This window comes from Talpa europaea (assembly GCF_964194135.1).
Source record: "Talpa europaea genome assembly, chromosome: 9".
Taxonomy (NCBI): domain Eukaryota; kingdom Metazoa; phylum Chordata; class Mammalia; order Eulipotyphla; family Talpidae; genus Talpa; species Talpa europaea.
In genome coordinates this window covers 13,675,391-13,692,814 of record NC_140076.1, presented here as the reverse complement: position 1 = coordinate 13,692,814, position 17,424 = coordinate 13,675,391, and the positions used below count along the sequence as shown (strand labels likewise).

Sequence of the window (17,424 nt, the reverse complement as noted above, 5' to 3'; positions counted from 1 at the left end):
GTGGCTTTCTCAACAACAGGCATTTAATTCTCAGTTCTGGAGGCTGAAATCTGAGATCCTGGTGCCAGGTGATCAGGTTCTGGTGAGCACTGTCTGGTTATAGCCATATGCATATACACACATACATATACACACATACATATACACACATACACATACATACACACACTTGTTCTTTCTGTCCCCTGTTTTTCAGTCAGGTCTGGGTTCTCAGGTGCCTGGTAGAGGAGAAAGAGGATATGGGGCTGGTCCCAGAGTATGAAGACGGCCTACCTGGAGCCAGGTGAGGAGCCCGCATGTGAAGGGCTCCTGAGGTTTGGCCTGTGGGCTAAAAAGAAGCCATTTGCAGGGTTGCTGCTGAAAGCCTGCCCATGCTTCTGAGGGGGAGGCCTTTGGTAAGGACTGTTTTCTCTCCAGGACAGGGAGGGAGAGGGGAGTGTGCATCAGGGGGAGGTGACCAGCAGGGGGCATCCGACCACCCTGGTGCCTGCTTCAGAGGGGCCTCTAGAGAGAAGTCAAGGCAGGGTCAAGACAAGGTGAGAAAGTCAGAGAGGGAAACCCCAGAGCAATGGCAGAGCACACAGTGGAACTGTGAGTGTATATAAACAGAACTTTAGGCACTGTACCACACCTGCCTCTGTAGGCTGAAAACTTAGAATGAAGAGAGACATGAATGCTTAGAATTATTTCATTAAGAAAAAACCCAAGTGTTCATCATATAATTGAAAATGTAAATAGAAATGTAAATTGAAAATATAACTAAAGGAAAACCACTGCTTCAATACAATATAATGTGTTACTGGGACACCTATTAACTTACCTGATCCTTGTAATAAACCTTCAGGCAGACAGTTGTTACTCCTGTTGTCTCCTCAGAGATGAGGCAGAGTTTAAGTAACTTGCCCAGTGCCACACAGTTAACAAGAGGTGGGGCCTGGAATCAAACCTAAGCAGCTGGCCACAGAATCTATGCTCTCGACCAGTGCAAGGAAAAGAAAGCTTAATTTACCCTTACCTGCAACCACAGGCATCTCTAGGGCGACTGTCACCACAGCAGCCACGAGCTGTGCGTGGATATTTAAATTCAAGGAAGACTAAACAGCCAGTTCTAGATCACACCAGCCACTTTTAAAGTGCGCAAGAGCCACATGTGGATAGCGGTCCTTGTATTGAGAGGCATACAAGGACCATCATCGCTGACAGTTCTACTGGACAGCACGGTTTTAGATAACTCTAGAAAATATTAGCCAGACATAAGACTCAAACACAACAGGTATCACACAGACACTTTTTTTAATTAAATACCACTTCATAATGTTATTTGCACCTAGCACACACAGTTTTTGAAAAATAAGACATGCCATACCAGTCACAAAGTTAACAAAATATAAGTATCCACAGAGAGTATGTTCTAAGGTGGCTTCATTGAACACACGGTGAATTTTTTTTTTGCCTTAAGCCAGTGTTGGACAGACATGGAATTGACAAGGTGCGGGGTGGAGGTCCTGCAGCCTAGCCTGATGGACACCTCACCTCCTCACAGCACCATCAAGCTGGCTGGTGTCCACCAGAAAAGCAACCGAGATGCCAGCCCCCTTCCCTACCCAGCATCCAGTTCTACACCCCAAAACACCAGTGGGACCTGAAGCTAATATGATCTCTGACCTGCAGCTTCACAGGAGGGGCTGGGGACTAGAGAGCAGGGGCTGAGCTCTCATCAAATTCCGCAGGTACAGTCTGCAAACAACTGTTTCTGATGTCTCATTTCGGGACTCAGCACCCCGGCCCATCAGAGGAGGTGCACAGAGTGGGGTGGGGAGAGAAGACGGGAGAAGAACTGAAAAGTTCAAACTCACATTTGGTCATCTTGACTTAGGTACTGGCTGCTAGGAAGGCGATGGAGGTATGATATTTAATGTGGCCTGGAGCACCCAAGAGGTCTGGGGATAAACATCATTAGGTTGTGTGAAAAGGTGATGTCTTTCTCCCCTAACAGCAAGTGCTGCTCATCTGTCACCAGCAAACCACCCTACACTGGGGACAAAGACTGGAGCATTAGCCCGAGACAGAGTCAGAATTCTAGACACCAAGACTGTTCTTCCCAAGGACCCAGGTGACCTAGTCCTGGCCTCCACTCGAAACCACATGCAACTTTCTGCTCAGCCTCCTGAGCAGAGGAGGATGCCACTGCCCCAAACCTGAAGGTGGAGGGGCTTTCCAGCAGTGGCTTTGGGGTGGCATAGAATCCATGATCTTCAGTGGAGCTCAGATTACAATGTACTTTTTACCCAACCCATCTCATTGTTGCCTGGCTACAGCTAAAAGTCTGTAACAAAATAAAACAAAGAGGAGGGCAGAGTGAGATCAGAAGCACACAAAATGCCAAACGATCACCTCTGTTTGACCCATTTTAATGGCCGCCCTCCACATTTCTCTTTATCCCCTCGGCGCTCACACTCCCTCCATCCCTACCTTAGAAAAATCACTTGTAAAATCTAAATAGCAGCAAAACCAAAATGTAACGCTCCTTTTGTGTTTGTTCTTGCAGGCTTGCAGCCTGACCTTGAAAAGTGACTTTTATTATTCCTCGGTTCTTTTCCACCCTGCATAAAGCCTTCTTTCCAGTCAGTGTGGATACTGCCATTCTCTTCGTCATGATCAATGGCTCCCATGTTCTCTAGGATACACTTTAAACTCTTTGGCCTGGCATTCAAGGCTCTCATTAATCCAGCTTCTACTGCTTATCTTTCCAGGCTTATTTCCTCATTTCCCATCATCCTTCCTGGCTCTTTCTTTGCCAGTCTCCCTGCCTGACCCTATCTCTGTGCCTCTGTCCCCTCCGCCTGGGTGCTCATCGCCCTATTTTTTATGCTCTGTTCAAAACTTAGCTAGATTTGCTACCTATCAATGAACCGGACCAAAATCATGTCCAGTTCTGAATACCCTGTTCCAGGCTCAGGGCCTGACCTTCAGCAGGGACCCTGTCCTTCAGCGGGGACCCACAGACCTTGTTCTGTGGTCTGTTACTGCACTTGGCATCTCTCAGGGCTGACCCTGCCACAGTTTCCTCCTGTAACCAGGAGGGCAGGAACTATGTTTCATTCCTTGTAGCCCTTGCCATGCAAATACTTAACCCACAGTAACCGCCTCATAAACATTGCTGAATCGAGTTGATACCTACCCTAAAGGGGAAAATGGCACGGTCTGTTGCCTTCCCAGGCAAGTAAGACACAGCACAGAAGTGGATATCACAGGCAACAGACGTCAGTTTTGGAAGTCAGGGTACGAGATCAATATTAAGCACGATACATAAAGGTTAATGATCTATCAACACTGGTTTATTAACACTGTTATCTTGCCTATTAGTTAAAGGCTGCCTAGGGAAGCAGTAAGTATAGTTCTAAGTAGTAATCACTGGATGGAGAAATGCCACAGATCCTAAGGGGATTATTCAACCTGCCAAATGAACCCTAGAGAGGAAACGAGGAATGGTAATTCCAACTTTCTAGCAGTGGTGTGTGAGGCCCTGGGGGTTTTAACAGATCATCTCTTTTTATTATTAGGCTTTCAAGGTGTGTGATTACTGCATTACCTGTATCAGAATCACCTGTGCTGCCAGTAAGACTGCAGCCTCCGGGGCTCCATCCCCGTATCTGTGGTTAGGATGTAGGACTCTGCATTTATAGACAATCTCCTTAACCTTATTCACATTAAAGTTTGCAAACCATTATCTGCTATTCTCAAAGTATCCTGTCAGTCTAAGGGAAGATAAGCACGCACACAGCCAGACAGCAAGCAGCAGCCCCACTTCTGAGGATGCTCGCTTCTCCCAGATGCCTGTGCATGGGCACGAGGACCAGGGTCTCGATGGACTCCCAGGGCATTAACCAAGAGCTCAAGCTTGAGTCTGTCTCTCTACAAAGGAGAGGACGGATGCAAGATGAACACCCCCAATCTTCCCAGGGCTGGAAAAAACAGCCAATTTTCTGTTTATCCGTTTATAAGTAAAGCAATCGCATTTTGTAATTTCTAAGAAGGAAAGGGATTTTTCTTCCTTTATGGGCTAATGCAACACCACCCCTACTGCTGTCCTTATCCCACCCTCTCCCCTCCAACTCATAACCTCCCAATCCCCTTGTTGGGGTGTCTGGGGGGAAGCAATCAAGTAGTTCACAGAACCAAAAGCAAGTCAATTTTCATCTATCCAACACAAAGGCATTGAACACACTTCACTGGAAGGGCACAACGGGAGGCAGCTGTGCCTTTCCTGCAGGCAGATTGTTCCACACGGGCTCGCTCCCCCTGCCACACGAAGACGACATGGAAGGTACTACAAATATGGAATCATGAGTGAGATGGACAGAGATCAGCCCAGCCCGGGAGGTGGAGCAAGATTAGATTTAAGGTCTCTAGCCTTTCATTGGATTTGCAAAGTAAAAGCAGAATCTTTGCCTGGCTTTAATGCTGAGAAATATGGCGACCTTTGGCCACTGACTAGGGAAGCTCAGTCACCATCCTCAGGATGATAAAGGCTTTCCAAACCTGGCTGGCCTGTGCCAGGCAGCAGCTGAGTTCCCTACTGTTCATCTGGAATACTGCATTCACCCCCACCCCCACCCTCATCAGTGAAATTTCCATGACCAAAACGAGGCATCCTTTGCCAGAGACAAAGGCTTTCAAGATCTCTGTCCATAGAGTTCTTGGTTTAAAAAAATAAGACTTGAAAGGCAAGTTTGAGAATTAAGGTTGAAACACTCTCAGCACAGCGTGAGCAGTTATAAATGGAGGGGAAGTGCGTCTCCTTCTGGGGGCTCACTCCTTCTTGGTGTGCTCCAGGACTCGGTAGGGAACCCCGGGGGTACCTCGGGAGCTGTGCTCTTCTTGCATGACGGGCAGTGTGGCAGGAGCGTAGATCTCAGAGACGCTGTCGTTATTTTCTAGGGCCCCGTAGGAAAAAGAAGCTTTGAGGTCAGGCTGGACTGTCATCCCCTTGTCATGCATGTTTTGCATACCTGCAATGAAATCCATTTCCCCAGTCATTATGGGGGTAAGGGGGCTGCAGAAGGCTGCGTCTTCCTCTAGCCCACCGCCAACTAATTATAGTGCTTGGAAGCTAATCATGTGCATTGTCAATTTCCTGAATGCTTTAGATTGAAAAAAGAACAGCCATAAATATACACGAGAAAAATGACAGTTGCTAAGCAACAAGGGATGAAACGTCAGGAAATATGCACACAGACCAGCCCCTGTGGAGACAAGCCTCAGTGGGTCTAGAATGAGGTGGGATGTCTGTTTAGGTGGCAGGTAGAGCGGGACCAGCACTGCACTGTGAACGTGGTAGATGCCAACCCTTTTCTGCTACTTTACGTCGGGATCTGGAAAACTTCATGTACTACTGTGGAGAGAGGATCCATTTGTGTCATGGACTCGGGATGGTGACAATGCACCGTGATGCTCGGAGGGAGAGTGTTGACCTTTAACCCTAACTTCCCTGATCTGCCAGAAATAGTAGCGTGATTTTTGCTTATTACTTCTGGGCACATTGGTGATGGATTTCTACTTACAGTTGAGAGCAAAGACTTTAATCATTAATTGCTTTCATCTCATTTACAACTCCCTAGTCAGGTGGGACCTGGTCTCCTCTGAAGCCAGCTCTTTCCAGGATGGGAATTAAGACCCTTCAAACTCTCTTACCTCTAGGCTGAGTTATAAGAAACTGAATGTAAAGTATCTGCCATGAAACCATGAAAACAACAGTTGTGTGTTAAGTCATATTAGTAACAACAACAGAGATAATGATAACAGCTAATGCGAGCTGTTTAGTTGGTGGCAGTAGACCTGTTCTAAAGTTATACAGTTTCATCTCATTTGATCCTCACAACTACTGATAAAGGAAAGGAGGCAGTTGAAGGTTAAGTAACTTGCTTGGGATCACAAAGCTGTAAGTGCAAGGGACCCAACTCCATAGGTGAAAACTCTAAAGCCCACACTCATAGCAGGAATGCTGCGTGGCCTCCCTCTATACCTGCACTTAATTCCCTAAAGTCCTATGACAGAGATCTGCTACTCTGCTCATTTTCTGGACAAGAAAACAGAGATTCAGAGCGGTGAAGTAATTTTCCCAAGGCCACACAGCGAATGCCAGGCAGAGCTGAAATCTGACACCAAAGCCTGTGCTCTGATCCATTCTGCAAATGGCCCAGGAAGACCCAGTCTGTGGAAGGCCCTTTGCTTCCACCTTACATAAAGCCTTAGCTGAGGGTCATTTGAAGGGTATAGTTTCAAGTCTATGGTTTGGATTTTTGAGGAGAGCTTGAGGATCTGAGGGGGTGCCTGTTCCTCGAGGAAGAGAGCTGGCTTGCCAGGCCAACGTACAGGGTGACTTTGGAGCTGGGTTCTTTCTGGAATCATCACCTTTTGTAAGATGAAAAGGGTTTAGCTTCTGGCTTTTGTCAACGCTTTTCAGCAAAGGACCACCAGCAACACACTTACAGTCTAATTAGCTTGGGTTTATTGACCCATTAGAATGAGGGAGACATGAACCATGGAGCACTGTGGGCGCCTCAGTAAGAGGGTGTCAGGAATGAGAGGATTTGGGTTTGTAGTAGGTGATATCAGGGACGGTTTAAAGCAGGGCTTGGCTTTAGATTAGATGCTGGCAGGAAGCGGGGATAATTCTGCAATTGGGACTCTTCTAATTTTTATCCAGGAGCGAAGACTAGATTGAGGCTAAAGCTGTGACTGGTGAAGAAACAGCAATCACTCGTGCCAGCCAGGGAAAGGGGCAGCAGGTTGTGCTGAGATATGGCTATTGGTGATGTTGTGCCTGGTCACTGAGTGGACCTGCGGGCGTCTTGATCCACCAGGGCCAGAGAGGGCCCCTGTCTGACGCTGATGTTCTGTGCAATGGTTTGCATTTAGCCAGAAATGCCACGGCCCAGCTGTCAGTGCCAGGTAGCTGCCAGCTACTAGCACTGCTTTACTCTTTTCTCATTTTTGAAAAGTCTTCAGGGTGCTGGGATTCCTGCAAGCCTCTCCAAATTGTGGCAGCTCCCTGCCCATCTGTGTCAATGCAGGTGTCTCTTTTTCCCCTTTCTCTTACTAAACCTGTCCTTTTAAAATGCAAAGAAATTTAAAAAATAGATAAGAAATTCAAAATACTATATTTACCATTATATTTGACTTATTTAAAGATCTAAAAAACTATTAAGTTTTTGAACGAGACCAAACATTTCTCAGCCACCTTTGTCAGTACTTAGTAGACTAAGTTGCATGTGAGAAGTAGAATAAAAATTTTGTCCAAACGTAAAACCTTAAGTTAAACAAAAACCTTAAGTATTAACTTTTTGTTTAGTGCTCCAAAAATTGAAGATTAATTTCTTAAACTGAAATTATGTCTACCTAGCAATTTTTACTTGTAAAACCACTCTCAGGACATATACAAGTTTACACAGCCTTATAATATTTCATTAAAGATATGGAAACAGGCCACTGAATATAAAATTATTTACTAAGATTACATATCTCAAGATTTACTCAAGGTCATTCAAGTGCCAGTCATCAGTAGTACTTGGACGTTGGGAAGTCTTTATAGTAAACTGACTTATTTCAAAAAAACCTAAGTAACAGGTACATGGATTTTAATGAACTACTGCACTAATAGAATAACAACTCTAAGTGAGGTTTCAAAATGAGAATTGAGTTAAATGACATAGGATTTCATACACTTAGCCTTTCCTGCAATGTCCATGTGTCATACCTTTTCCTGGCTGGTTTCAAAAAAAGGTGACCTGTTCTTGAAGAAAAGCAATTGTATTAAGGAAATTTGGTTGTCACAACCAGAGGCACCACTTGAATGAATTATTTAAAATACTAAAAATACACAAATACTAAAATCTTCACTAAAAAAAAAAGAAGAGGAAAAAAAGTCTCTCCAAATTGTGACATGCAGTGAAGTTTTGGAATTTGAAGGCCTCTTGAACAGCAGCCACCAGTCTGTTGTGAAGATAACAGTCTAGGTAAACTGAAAGCAAGGTTCTGATGCTGACAGGAGACAATAGAGCTAGAAAAACAACTGTTAAATAGTTTTATTCTTTATGTGCTATCTGCCATCAGGTCAGAGAAGTGTTTGAAAGTTTCCAGTTTTCAAAGAGAAAGTGAAACCAAACTAAGCCAGGCATCTACCACGTCCCAGACACAGTGCGAAGGGACTTGACTATATTATCCCGTGACCCTGAAAGGACATTCACAAGCAAGGGCCAGAGGTCCAGGCACATGGCCAAGGTCACACAGTGGGCTGGCGACAGAGCTGGGATTTGAATCCAGGTCACCTGAACTCCAAGGCCAAGCTATTCACAGCACAGAACGCACGTCTACTCAGAGGTGTCCTGACGTGCCCCAGCCATTGGGCAAGGTCTCCTTCCTTCAACATCTGACATCCCACCAGACCCAAGGACACAGAGGAAGCCGAGAGCCACATCCACAAACATCACAATGTTGATTTCTAAGGTTACCTTAGATTACCTTCTATTTCCCACCAGGAAACACACCTGTATATATGCATATACAAGTCTTTATACAGATATATACACATACACAGTTTTAAAAACACACAAACACACAGGTACGGACACATACTTGCACACACAGAGTTGACACCTCACCTATCTGGGATTCAGCTATCCAGCGCCCTCATCTATCCGGAACACAGCCGAGAAACAAGGAAGTAAGCAAAAAAGGCATCTCAGCAGCCAGATTAGATGTTTAAAAGGTCCATGCACTAAAGCTCATGCACTTTACTCCTAGGGAGAACCCTTAAGTCCCCAACTAAGAGTTTATTTATTTTAACTTTATACACAGTTTGCACAAGTTGGGTCAAATGACTGACAAGGAGCTGCTATACGCAGGCAGGCTGGTAACAGCAAGAATGACAGACAACAGCTGAATAAGCGAGAGATGAGGAAATAATATAAAAGGAGACATATCAACCCTGGGGCCATCAAAAGTAGGGGCGCCTCAGTCAGCCCTGGGGACACATCTGCATCACAGAATACTTTATAAAAGCTATACTCGATGTCACTGACGTGATTACGTTTTGTTAATGAGACTGTCTTAATGAGGTGTGGGGGTATGTTTTGAGGGAGTTCCATCATATATGATGAGTTAAAGTAGTCACCAGAAACCTAGAGAATTTAACTCAGCAAACCAAGGTAAGGCTGGCCCCATGCCTTAAGTTTTCCCATTTGGATCTCCCCGGGGCTAGGTATGTACTCACCAGTTGTCCACAAGCCCCATCATACCCTTTTGTGCAGAATTCAGCCGATTCATACATTTATTATTATGAAGGCTTAAAGGTATCTGATCTTGAGCTTCTCAGTATGAATTCTTAGGTCTCTGGAAAACTAGGATTTCTAGAACGATCCCTCGTGCAATCTAAGGAATGAGGTTATAGACTTGAATTTCCTTCTTTGTATTTTCCTTGCCCTCTCTGATCATTCCTTGCCAACTAGAGGGATGGATTTTTCCTTTTGCAGGCATGAAGCCTGGTGTTGCAGATCATAATTACATCCAGTGTGAATCAGGATTGTCTGAAAGATCCCGAAATAGACATGGGAGCCAGCAAGATGTGCTCAAACCAAGCGAGGTGCCTCAGCCACTGCCTCCTCTTTTGCACACCGAGATTAAAAAAGAAAGAAACAGACAGTCACACCATGACGGCACAGCACGCCCTCCCAGTACCAGAACCAGTGGCCGCGGTCTCTCTTTCAACGGGATGTTGTCGTCATTCTATAGGGATGGGCTGGCCAGCTGGGAACACGGGGTTTGACATTACCTGGCATGGCATCCATGGAAATATAGGGCTCAAATGGAATGGACTTCTTCCTGTTACGTGTGATTAAGAAGACGCCCAAGAATGCGATGAGGCACCTGAGGAATGAATAAGAGAGGAAGAGCAGTCAGGCCAGAGAGAGGATGAGAGGGACACTTTCAGGTAATGAGAAAAGGGTAAAAAGAGAGGTTGCAGGACAGAGGGGAGCGGGCTGCTGGACTTGCGGTCAGCGGGAAGAAGGTACTAGACAGTGATGACAGCCCCTGCAGCCCACACGCCTGCTCTGCACACACCTTAATCAGAATTAATTCCACTCTCCTGGGCAAAACTCTTATGGGGCTTTATTCCCACTTAGCCTGTATCTCAGAATTGTTTAATTTTTTTAATTAAAAAAATTCTTTATGGCCTAAATTCAATCAATGCAGAAACAGAGAAAGTAAAAATTAGAAAGTCACTGTGTTCTCCCAGTTGCACTCCCCAAGCAGGTCTTTTTCTCTCTTTCCCCCAGACCTTCAATAAACAGGCAGGCTTCCTGAGCACTCAGGCACACCCCCACATGCAGTAAGCGCACAAGCCCTAAATACAGAGCTCGACTGGATTTTCTCCCTGCACGCTCATGCAATCACCACCCAGGTGGATGGGGAAAGACACTTTCATCCCTTCCCCCGTATCGACAGCTCATTATTTTTAATTGCATGTACAATACTCTGTCTGAATATATTACAAATTTTAAAAAGATTTATTTATCTATGCGTACAAGAGCAGGGGTGTAGGCCAGAGGTGTGGGAGGGGTAAGAGGATTCACCAGAGACAGAGTGGGGAGCAGAACAGAAGGATCTAAAGAAATGTACTGCTGAGGGGAGCAGCAGGTGAATCAGGAGAGGCCTGCTGCACCACGTGGGTTAGTGCCCTGGCTGGGGATCAAACTCGTGCTGCAGTGGCTGCTGATAGCTTGATAGTGCTGAGACTTAACCCCTTGAGCCACCAGGGAGGCCCTGAATATATTATGTTTTCCACTCCCCTACAGACCATTTGGGCCTGTTATGAACATACCTATATCACATACAAGCCATTTTGTCAATACATGCACTCATTTCTTTTGGGTATTTATCCAGATGGGTCGTAGAATTACTGGATCATAGAGTAGGTCACATATAAAAAAGTGTTAACCTTTCCCATGCACTGTATCCACCTGTGGTTCTATGGCAGCACCTTCACACTGGCCTCAGATTTTCCAGGTGGCAGAAAGGTACTTTATGACAAGGATAGTCCCTAATTTATTTAACCTAAGTTCTACCCCTGGGCATTTAGGTGGCTTCAATTGCTAACTTATTCAAATAACATTAAAATTAATAAACAGTTGAATACATGTGTCGCCATGTCCCATTTCAGGTATTTTTCCCTAAGATAAGTGGTTGGAAATGGAATGCTGCATTCAAAAGCATGCTCGTTTAAACTTTTTACAGACATGGCCAAATTATTCTCCCCATTAAACAGCTTCTCACGGTGTGGCCAAGACTTTTCTCCTCCTCCTCTTGTCCACGTGGAATATTATCATTCCTGTTGTTATTTTGTCAAATATTGGTGCCTCATGCAGCTTCACTATGCATTTTTTTAAATAAATCTAAGGTAGGTTGAGAGTCTCTTCATGTGTCAAAATGTGATATTTTAGAAACAACAAGGAGATCAAAGCCCAAGAGAAAAGGGGAAGGAGATGAAGCCCCAAAGTCCCAGCAGCTGCCTGGTGCCTTCAGGATCCCAAGTGACTGGGCTCTAAAGGGGAGAGGGCCACCTCCTGGGGCGCTGGTCCAGCACTGTGAGGTCCAGGGCAGGCAGAACTCACCCCAGCGCAAACATGCAGATGTGCAGCGCATCCTCCCCGATGAAGTCCAGGTAGAAGATGGCGCCTGCAGGGGCACAGCATATGTGCACAGGTGAGCTGTTTCCTGTCACCCACTCACCACCCTGCCTAACTCTCTGCCCTGCTCGGGACCAAAGTGATTAAAAATTCCACAAACAGTGTCTACTAAAATACTAGAAGAATGGAATAATAGCCATTCTGGGGAGCAGACTTCCCCCCTTCTTACCTCCATCTATTTTCTTAAGTTTTTATTTGGAGGTGAGACACACAAAAAGAACAGAGTCCCCATGTACCCCACAGCTACCTTCCTCCAATGAAACAGACCCAGTCACCAGTTTTTACAGCACTCTACTCCACTCCCCATTTCTCAAGATGGAGAAATAACCATCTGTGTCGCAGATGATTCACAGACTCATCATCGCTGAAAATCACACAGGAGACCTCTGTGGTCACTCGGCCAACAGTGACTTAAAAACTGTGAAAGAACCTCGCAGAAGCTGTACAAAGTAGGGAGTGTATGGATTGTGCATGTTCCATTCTAGAAGGTAAGTTATTAATTCCATTTCAGGAATGTGGAACTGAGGTTCAGAGAGGTTAAGTGAGATGCTCAGAGTCACACAGCTCTAAACCCATGTGTCTCTGGTTCTAAATCCTGAACTTTCTCCATGAAACCATTTTCAGCGCTGGCAGGCAGACAAGTGAGCTGGCCAGGCCTTCTGCCATAGGTGGGACCGGCCCACCCACACAGGGCAGTATCCCCCTGTGAAAGAAGAAGACGACCCCAGCAGTGCCCCCCTTACCTGCTGTGATAGCGATAGTTGTGGACAGGATGTAGCCCACACTGGCAATCAGAGAGGCGTCGTACATCTGTGAGGCTTGACTTAAAAACCTTCAATACAAAGGCACTCTGGTCAGCGGGCTGTGGGAAAGCTGAGGACAGTCGACTTCGGTGTGAAACATGAAGAGGACGCATGAGGGCATGCCTCTGGGGGTTACAGAGATGCCATTGCGGGTATCTCCAGGTCTGAGGCCCACGCTTTGCTCCCATTCTTCCCCGAGACAAAGAGCCTGAGGCCCACGCCACTGCCCAAGGGGCATGACTCCCCAGTCTCATGCCTCGACCACATGCTTCCTGTGACCCCAAGTGCCTTTCTCCTCAACCCTGTGCCCCGAGTCCCCACCCCACCAAGAAGAGACACCGTGGTCTCTTACACACTCCAAGGAGCTCTGACAGCCCTTATCACATTCTGCCTAATATTGTATCATTACATCTTCTTAATTTAAAACAATGTAATCACTACAATAAATAAAGGGAAAAGAAACTTATAGTCCTTCCCGATCACTAGGATAAACACTGCCATGGCTTGGGGACATATTTTTTGCTGTTCTCTGTGCAGTATCCCAGTTGGTGCCCAGCCTTGTACAATCGCGGGTTCCCCCGGGGCTGTGCCCCCAGGAGGGCTGTGAGCCCTCCAGGCTGTCCCCACACCAGGGCTGTGAGCACCTCGGGGGGCCTCAAGGGGCCTGGCACCCCAGCTCCCAGTGCTCACTGTGTTGACTGACTGAGGGGCCCCTTGCCAGGCAGGTGGGGGGTCTGCTTCCTCTTTGTGACCCTGGAGTAGCCCCCTGAGGGGCTCAGTGATGATGACTAGGGTTAGGAGTAGTAGTCACAGTGATAAAAGAAGCTGATACAACTGGCCGACTGGCCAGCACTCTGGGCACTGCGCCCAGCTGTGTGCTTCTTAGGGAGGGATGCGGAATGGGAGACTGCAGAGCAAAGGGGTGAGGGACGTGGCTGGGAAGCCTGCTGCTCCCCACTTCCTGGCTGCTTAGCCACAATTCCTTATTTGCAAAATGAGGATATACGTGTGCCTCCCATGGATGAACTCAAGTTCAAGTGAAAGCAGAGAGCAGGGCCCGCTTAAACCCAGCACCCCCTCTGCAGCTGTCACTCAAGAGGCCACGGCTGGGGGTTGGTGAGCCCAGGCCAGAGTCCAGGGCCCGCCCTGCCCAGGGTGGATCAGCCTCATGCATCATGCAGGATTGTCACGCGTCCTTCCAGCCCTTGCTGACCGGCACTGGGTCTCAGACATCAACGAGGCCCAGGCCCCACCCGGGTATTGTCATTTTTTTAAATTTAATTCTCTTTCTTAAAGAAAGAACTTTGCTCTTCTATTTGGGAAGATTTGGGGAGATTTCTTGAGGACAAGAAGTGATAACTTGTTTTGTTTTCCACCTGGGTGGCTTGTGGGGAGGGCAGAGCTTTGTCTGACGTTCCCGAGGCAGATGTTGGCCGGGATGCAGGTGGGATGTGAGGGCCCCTGATCACACCTTTCTCACAATCTGAGGCAGAGGGGGACTCTCCACTCCAGGCTCCATGTTTCGGGTGTACAAAACCCCTGCTTTGTGTGTGACCACTCAGGGCCAGCCCTCAGTCTCCACTGTGGATGCCAAGCCCTGGTGAGAGGCAGTGCTGGAATGTTCTGCCTTCCCTACAGCTTCAAACACAAATGTGATCAGACTGAGGAAATGGAAGCGACCTGTATGGCCAGGTCCAGTAGGAAAGCGATTTGCAACTCACGCGGCCTGGTAGATGGCGGTGGCCACCATGCACACGAGCATCACGTAGAAGATGGGGCAATCCAGCTGCAGGTTCCCCTGTATGGACAAGACCAGCATCCCAGCCACAGCCTTCACGGTCACCACTGTCATGGAGCCTGGAGAGAGAAAGGGTGCTGGGATCTCGGGGGGCCAGGAGGGAGTCTGTTTATATGCCCAAAGGTCTTGGTTAAAAAGATGGCAGCTGACCGGTGGGCACAGGGTGAGACTATGCTGAGTCTCCTGCCCATCCTAGGGGCTGGCCACCCTCGTGCTACTGCGTCAAAGAAGGGTGGACAGCAGCCCCCACAGGTATCTCCAAATGCTGCTTCTAAACTTACCATAAAAAGCAATGAATTCAGTTCCCTGAACCCCCAGAATGGTGGGAGGGCACAATGACCAGAAATGGGTAGATGAACTTCTTTGGAGAGTCATTCTCAAGGTCGTCTTGGGAGAAGGTGTATAAATATCCTCACTCACCCATATTTCCAAAATATTTCCTTAGATCAAAGGCCTCCAGATGCTTCGGGATACATGTGACTGTGAGGACAGGCCAGCTTTGCCAACATATACACAGGCTTGTCTATCTTAGCATTATAGTCACACTGCACTGCGCTGAGATAGCAGGTGTATTACAAGCCATGTATAGGAAATAGTTCAAAGGTGGAGATAAAAAGAAACGAATTCTAGCATCTTCTTCCTGCAGGCCCCATGGACTGTCTTCCTCACCTCTTGATGGAGCCCACTGCTTTATCCAGTAGCACAGAAATGACTTTTCAATCTCAATTGTCAGACCACCTTGCAAAACAAGTATGGTCCAAGCAAGGTACAAAGGGAGCCCCTCGTTCTGGTGGAGACGCTCTGCTTGCCTGTTTTCTCAGCGTCTGCTCATCTCGCCATCTGCCAATAGCCCGTCACACACATGGTGTCTGGGCCCCTCTGCTACTCAGGCCACTCAGACAAGCCAGTCAGACGAGCACTGTCATCCAGCTGTCCTTGTTACAACAGAGGGGGGTTGGCCAGTGTGCCTCAGAACCCTCGGGCCTTCCTACTCAGCGGGACAGAGCCTTTTGGGACGGTGACCTTCCAACCCACTTTGAAAACAAAATCCCCAAGGAATGGACGACTGACCCATGGCACAATGCAGACAACACTCTCAGATGTGACGCTGGATAGAGAACCAGGCACGAGGCCACACGCTGTCTGACTGCATCTATATCACGTGCCCAGAAAGCCAGTCCAAAGAGGCAGGAAGCGAGTTGCGGATGTCCAAGGGATGGGAAGAGGGAGGGGGAGGGTTACAGCTAATGGGCACAGGGTTTCTTTTTGGGGTGATGAAACCGTTCTCATTTTGATTCTGATGATAGCTGCAAACCTTGGAATGCACCCGAATCGACTGAATTGCACCATTTAGACAGGTGAATGTCCCGATATGTAAATTATATCTCAATAAAGTTGTTTTTAAGAAAATTCAAAGTAATGGGAGCCTTTCCTATGGTGACACGCCTGTGTGGTTTATTGCCTGTCTGTGGAGGGTGGGCTTGCTGTGGGAAGGAGCCCCGTCCTCATGGCACCCATCCCCTGAAGAGGGCGGGAGGGAAGGAGAAGCCAGTCTTCCAGTGAAATGAAAGCAGGAAGTGAATAATGGTTCGACTTCATTTGCCTTTGAGTTCAGAATTAATTGATAGGTTTTACATGGATCCTTAAGGATTTGATTATTGAACCTGTTCATCTCTGACTTCTCTGAAGTAACCCCTTAACCCACTCCCCACTTACTCCGCCTTCTTTCATTGTAATTATCACTGCCCAAATGTATATATCTACGAATTTGTCTCCTTGTTGACTACAGATTGCTCCTTTTAGAGGGTGAGATTGGTCTCATGTACTGTAGGAGCCAGTTCCCAGCACCACCAACACCATTCCTGGCACTTGGAGATGCTTAGTACTTGAGCAAGAATGGCCATGAGATACACAAGTTGGGAGCTGCCTCCAGGATGCAGGGACTCAGCCACCAGGACCCCACTTACCCAGCAGGGCCACCAAGAGAAGAATCACGATGATGTTGTTGGCGTTCTTCTCTTTGTAGAAGTACAGCAGCAAGCAGAACAGGACAATCTCCACAAGCTAAAGAAAGCAGCAGCAGGGAGGTCAGTGGGGACCAGAAAGAAAGGCAAGACCAGGAGACCCTGCCAGAGTTTATGCTGCTGGTTCCATCAGCTACAGACCTTCAGCGCCAAAAGGGAATTCCAGAACTACTAACAGATATCCTGAGAAAAAGAAGGGGTTGCAGAGTGAATCTCTCTGGTCCCTGGAGAAAGAGCTCACCCCTGGTAGGGCTTTGAGGGTGACATGCTGGCCTCGTAGGCACCCAATCTTGGCCGACCAAGAGCCATGAGGCTGAGATGCTGTCATGCACGTCCCTGCTCCATGCGCAATCCCATTAAAACTAGGGGTCAATCAAAGAGGGAGGCACTTGTTCATCGAGGAGAGCTCTTTGTTAAGTACACAGTGCACATGTCTCTTGCCCCTTAATCAAACCTCCAATATATGTGGATGGTAGAGTAGAAAGATGAGGATATTTGGAATCAGAAGGCCCAGCTTTGAACTTGGATCTGCTTTTAAACTAGTTGTGTGACCTTGGGCAAATGACTTACTTCTCTAAACCTCAGTTACCTCCTCTGGAAAATGGGGTAATAACTCTTACATTGTAGGGCCATGCGCAGTACTATTCTAAACACTGTAGCTACATTAAACCCATAAAATCAGTACAAGGAGTCTATGAAGCAGGGGCTGTCACAATCCCTGGCTAGTAAAAGGCAGAGGCTGGATTTGAACCTGGTCAGTCTGGCTGCAGGAAGCATGCATGTTCCACTGGGCTACATGGCCTCAGGGTAGGGGCCCAGCACCTGGCACGGAGAAGCTGCTCCAGAAGAATCTCACTATTAGAGACAGTGGCATGTCTGAGGCTTTCCCCACCTCCCCTCGTGGCAACGTGTCCTTTCTCCTTCTTACAGTCCCAAGCATTTGGAAACACTTCCCTAAGACTGAACCAGCGGTAGCTCCAACAAAAGGAAAGCAGGAAACCCTGATGATGGTTCAGCTTCATTTGCCTCCCCCACCCCCTGACGAAAGCTTA

General features: G+C 47.2%; 1 protein-coding gene across 2 annotated transcripts in view; it reads right to left on the bottom strand.

Moving 5' to 3' along the window:
- Positions 1-4,812: 4,812 nt before the first annotated feature.
- NIPAL3 (NIPA like domain containing 3) overlaps positions 4,813-17,424 on the bottom strand; it is a gene marked incomplete at its 3' end in the record, with an annotated part of 28,705 nt that continues 16,093 nt past the window's right edge. Inside the window, exons 6-11 of one of the 2 annotated variants that reach the window (XM_084241864.1) lie at positions 16,316-16,412; positions 14,272-14,407; positions 12,491-12,579; positions 11,673-11,736; positions 9,833-9,927; positions 4,813-5,012 (exon numbers count right to left, since the gene is read on the bottom strand). In XM_084241864.1, the coding sequence (XP_084097990.1) occupies positions 4,813-5,012; positions 9,833-9,927; positions 11,673-11,736; positions 12,491-12,579; positions 14,272-14,407; positions 16,316-16,412 (681 nt within the window). The remainder of the gene's footprint in view (positions 5,013-9,832; positions 9,928-11,672; positions 11,737-12,490; positions 12,580-14,271; positions 14,408-16,315; positions 16,413-17,424) is intronic. The other variant, XM_084241865.1, reaches the window with a different exon arrangement.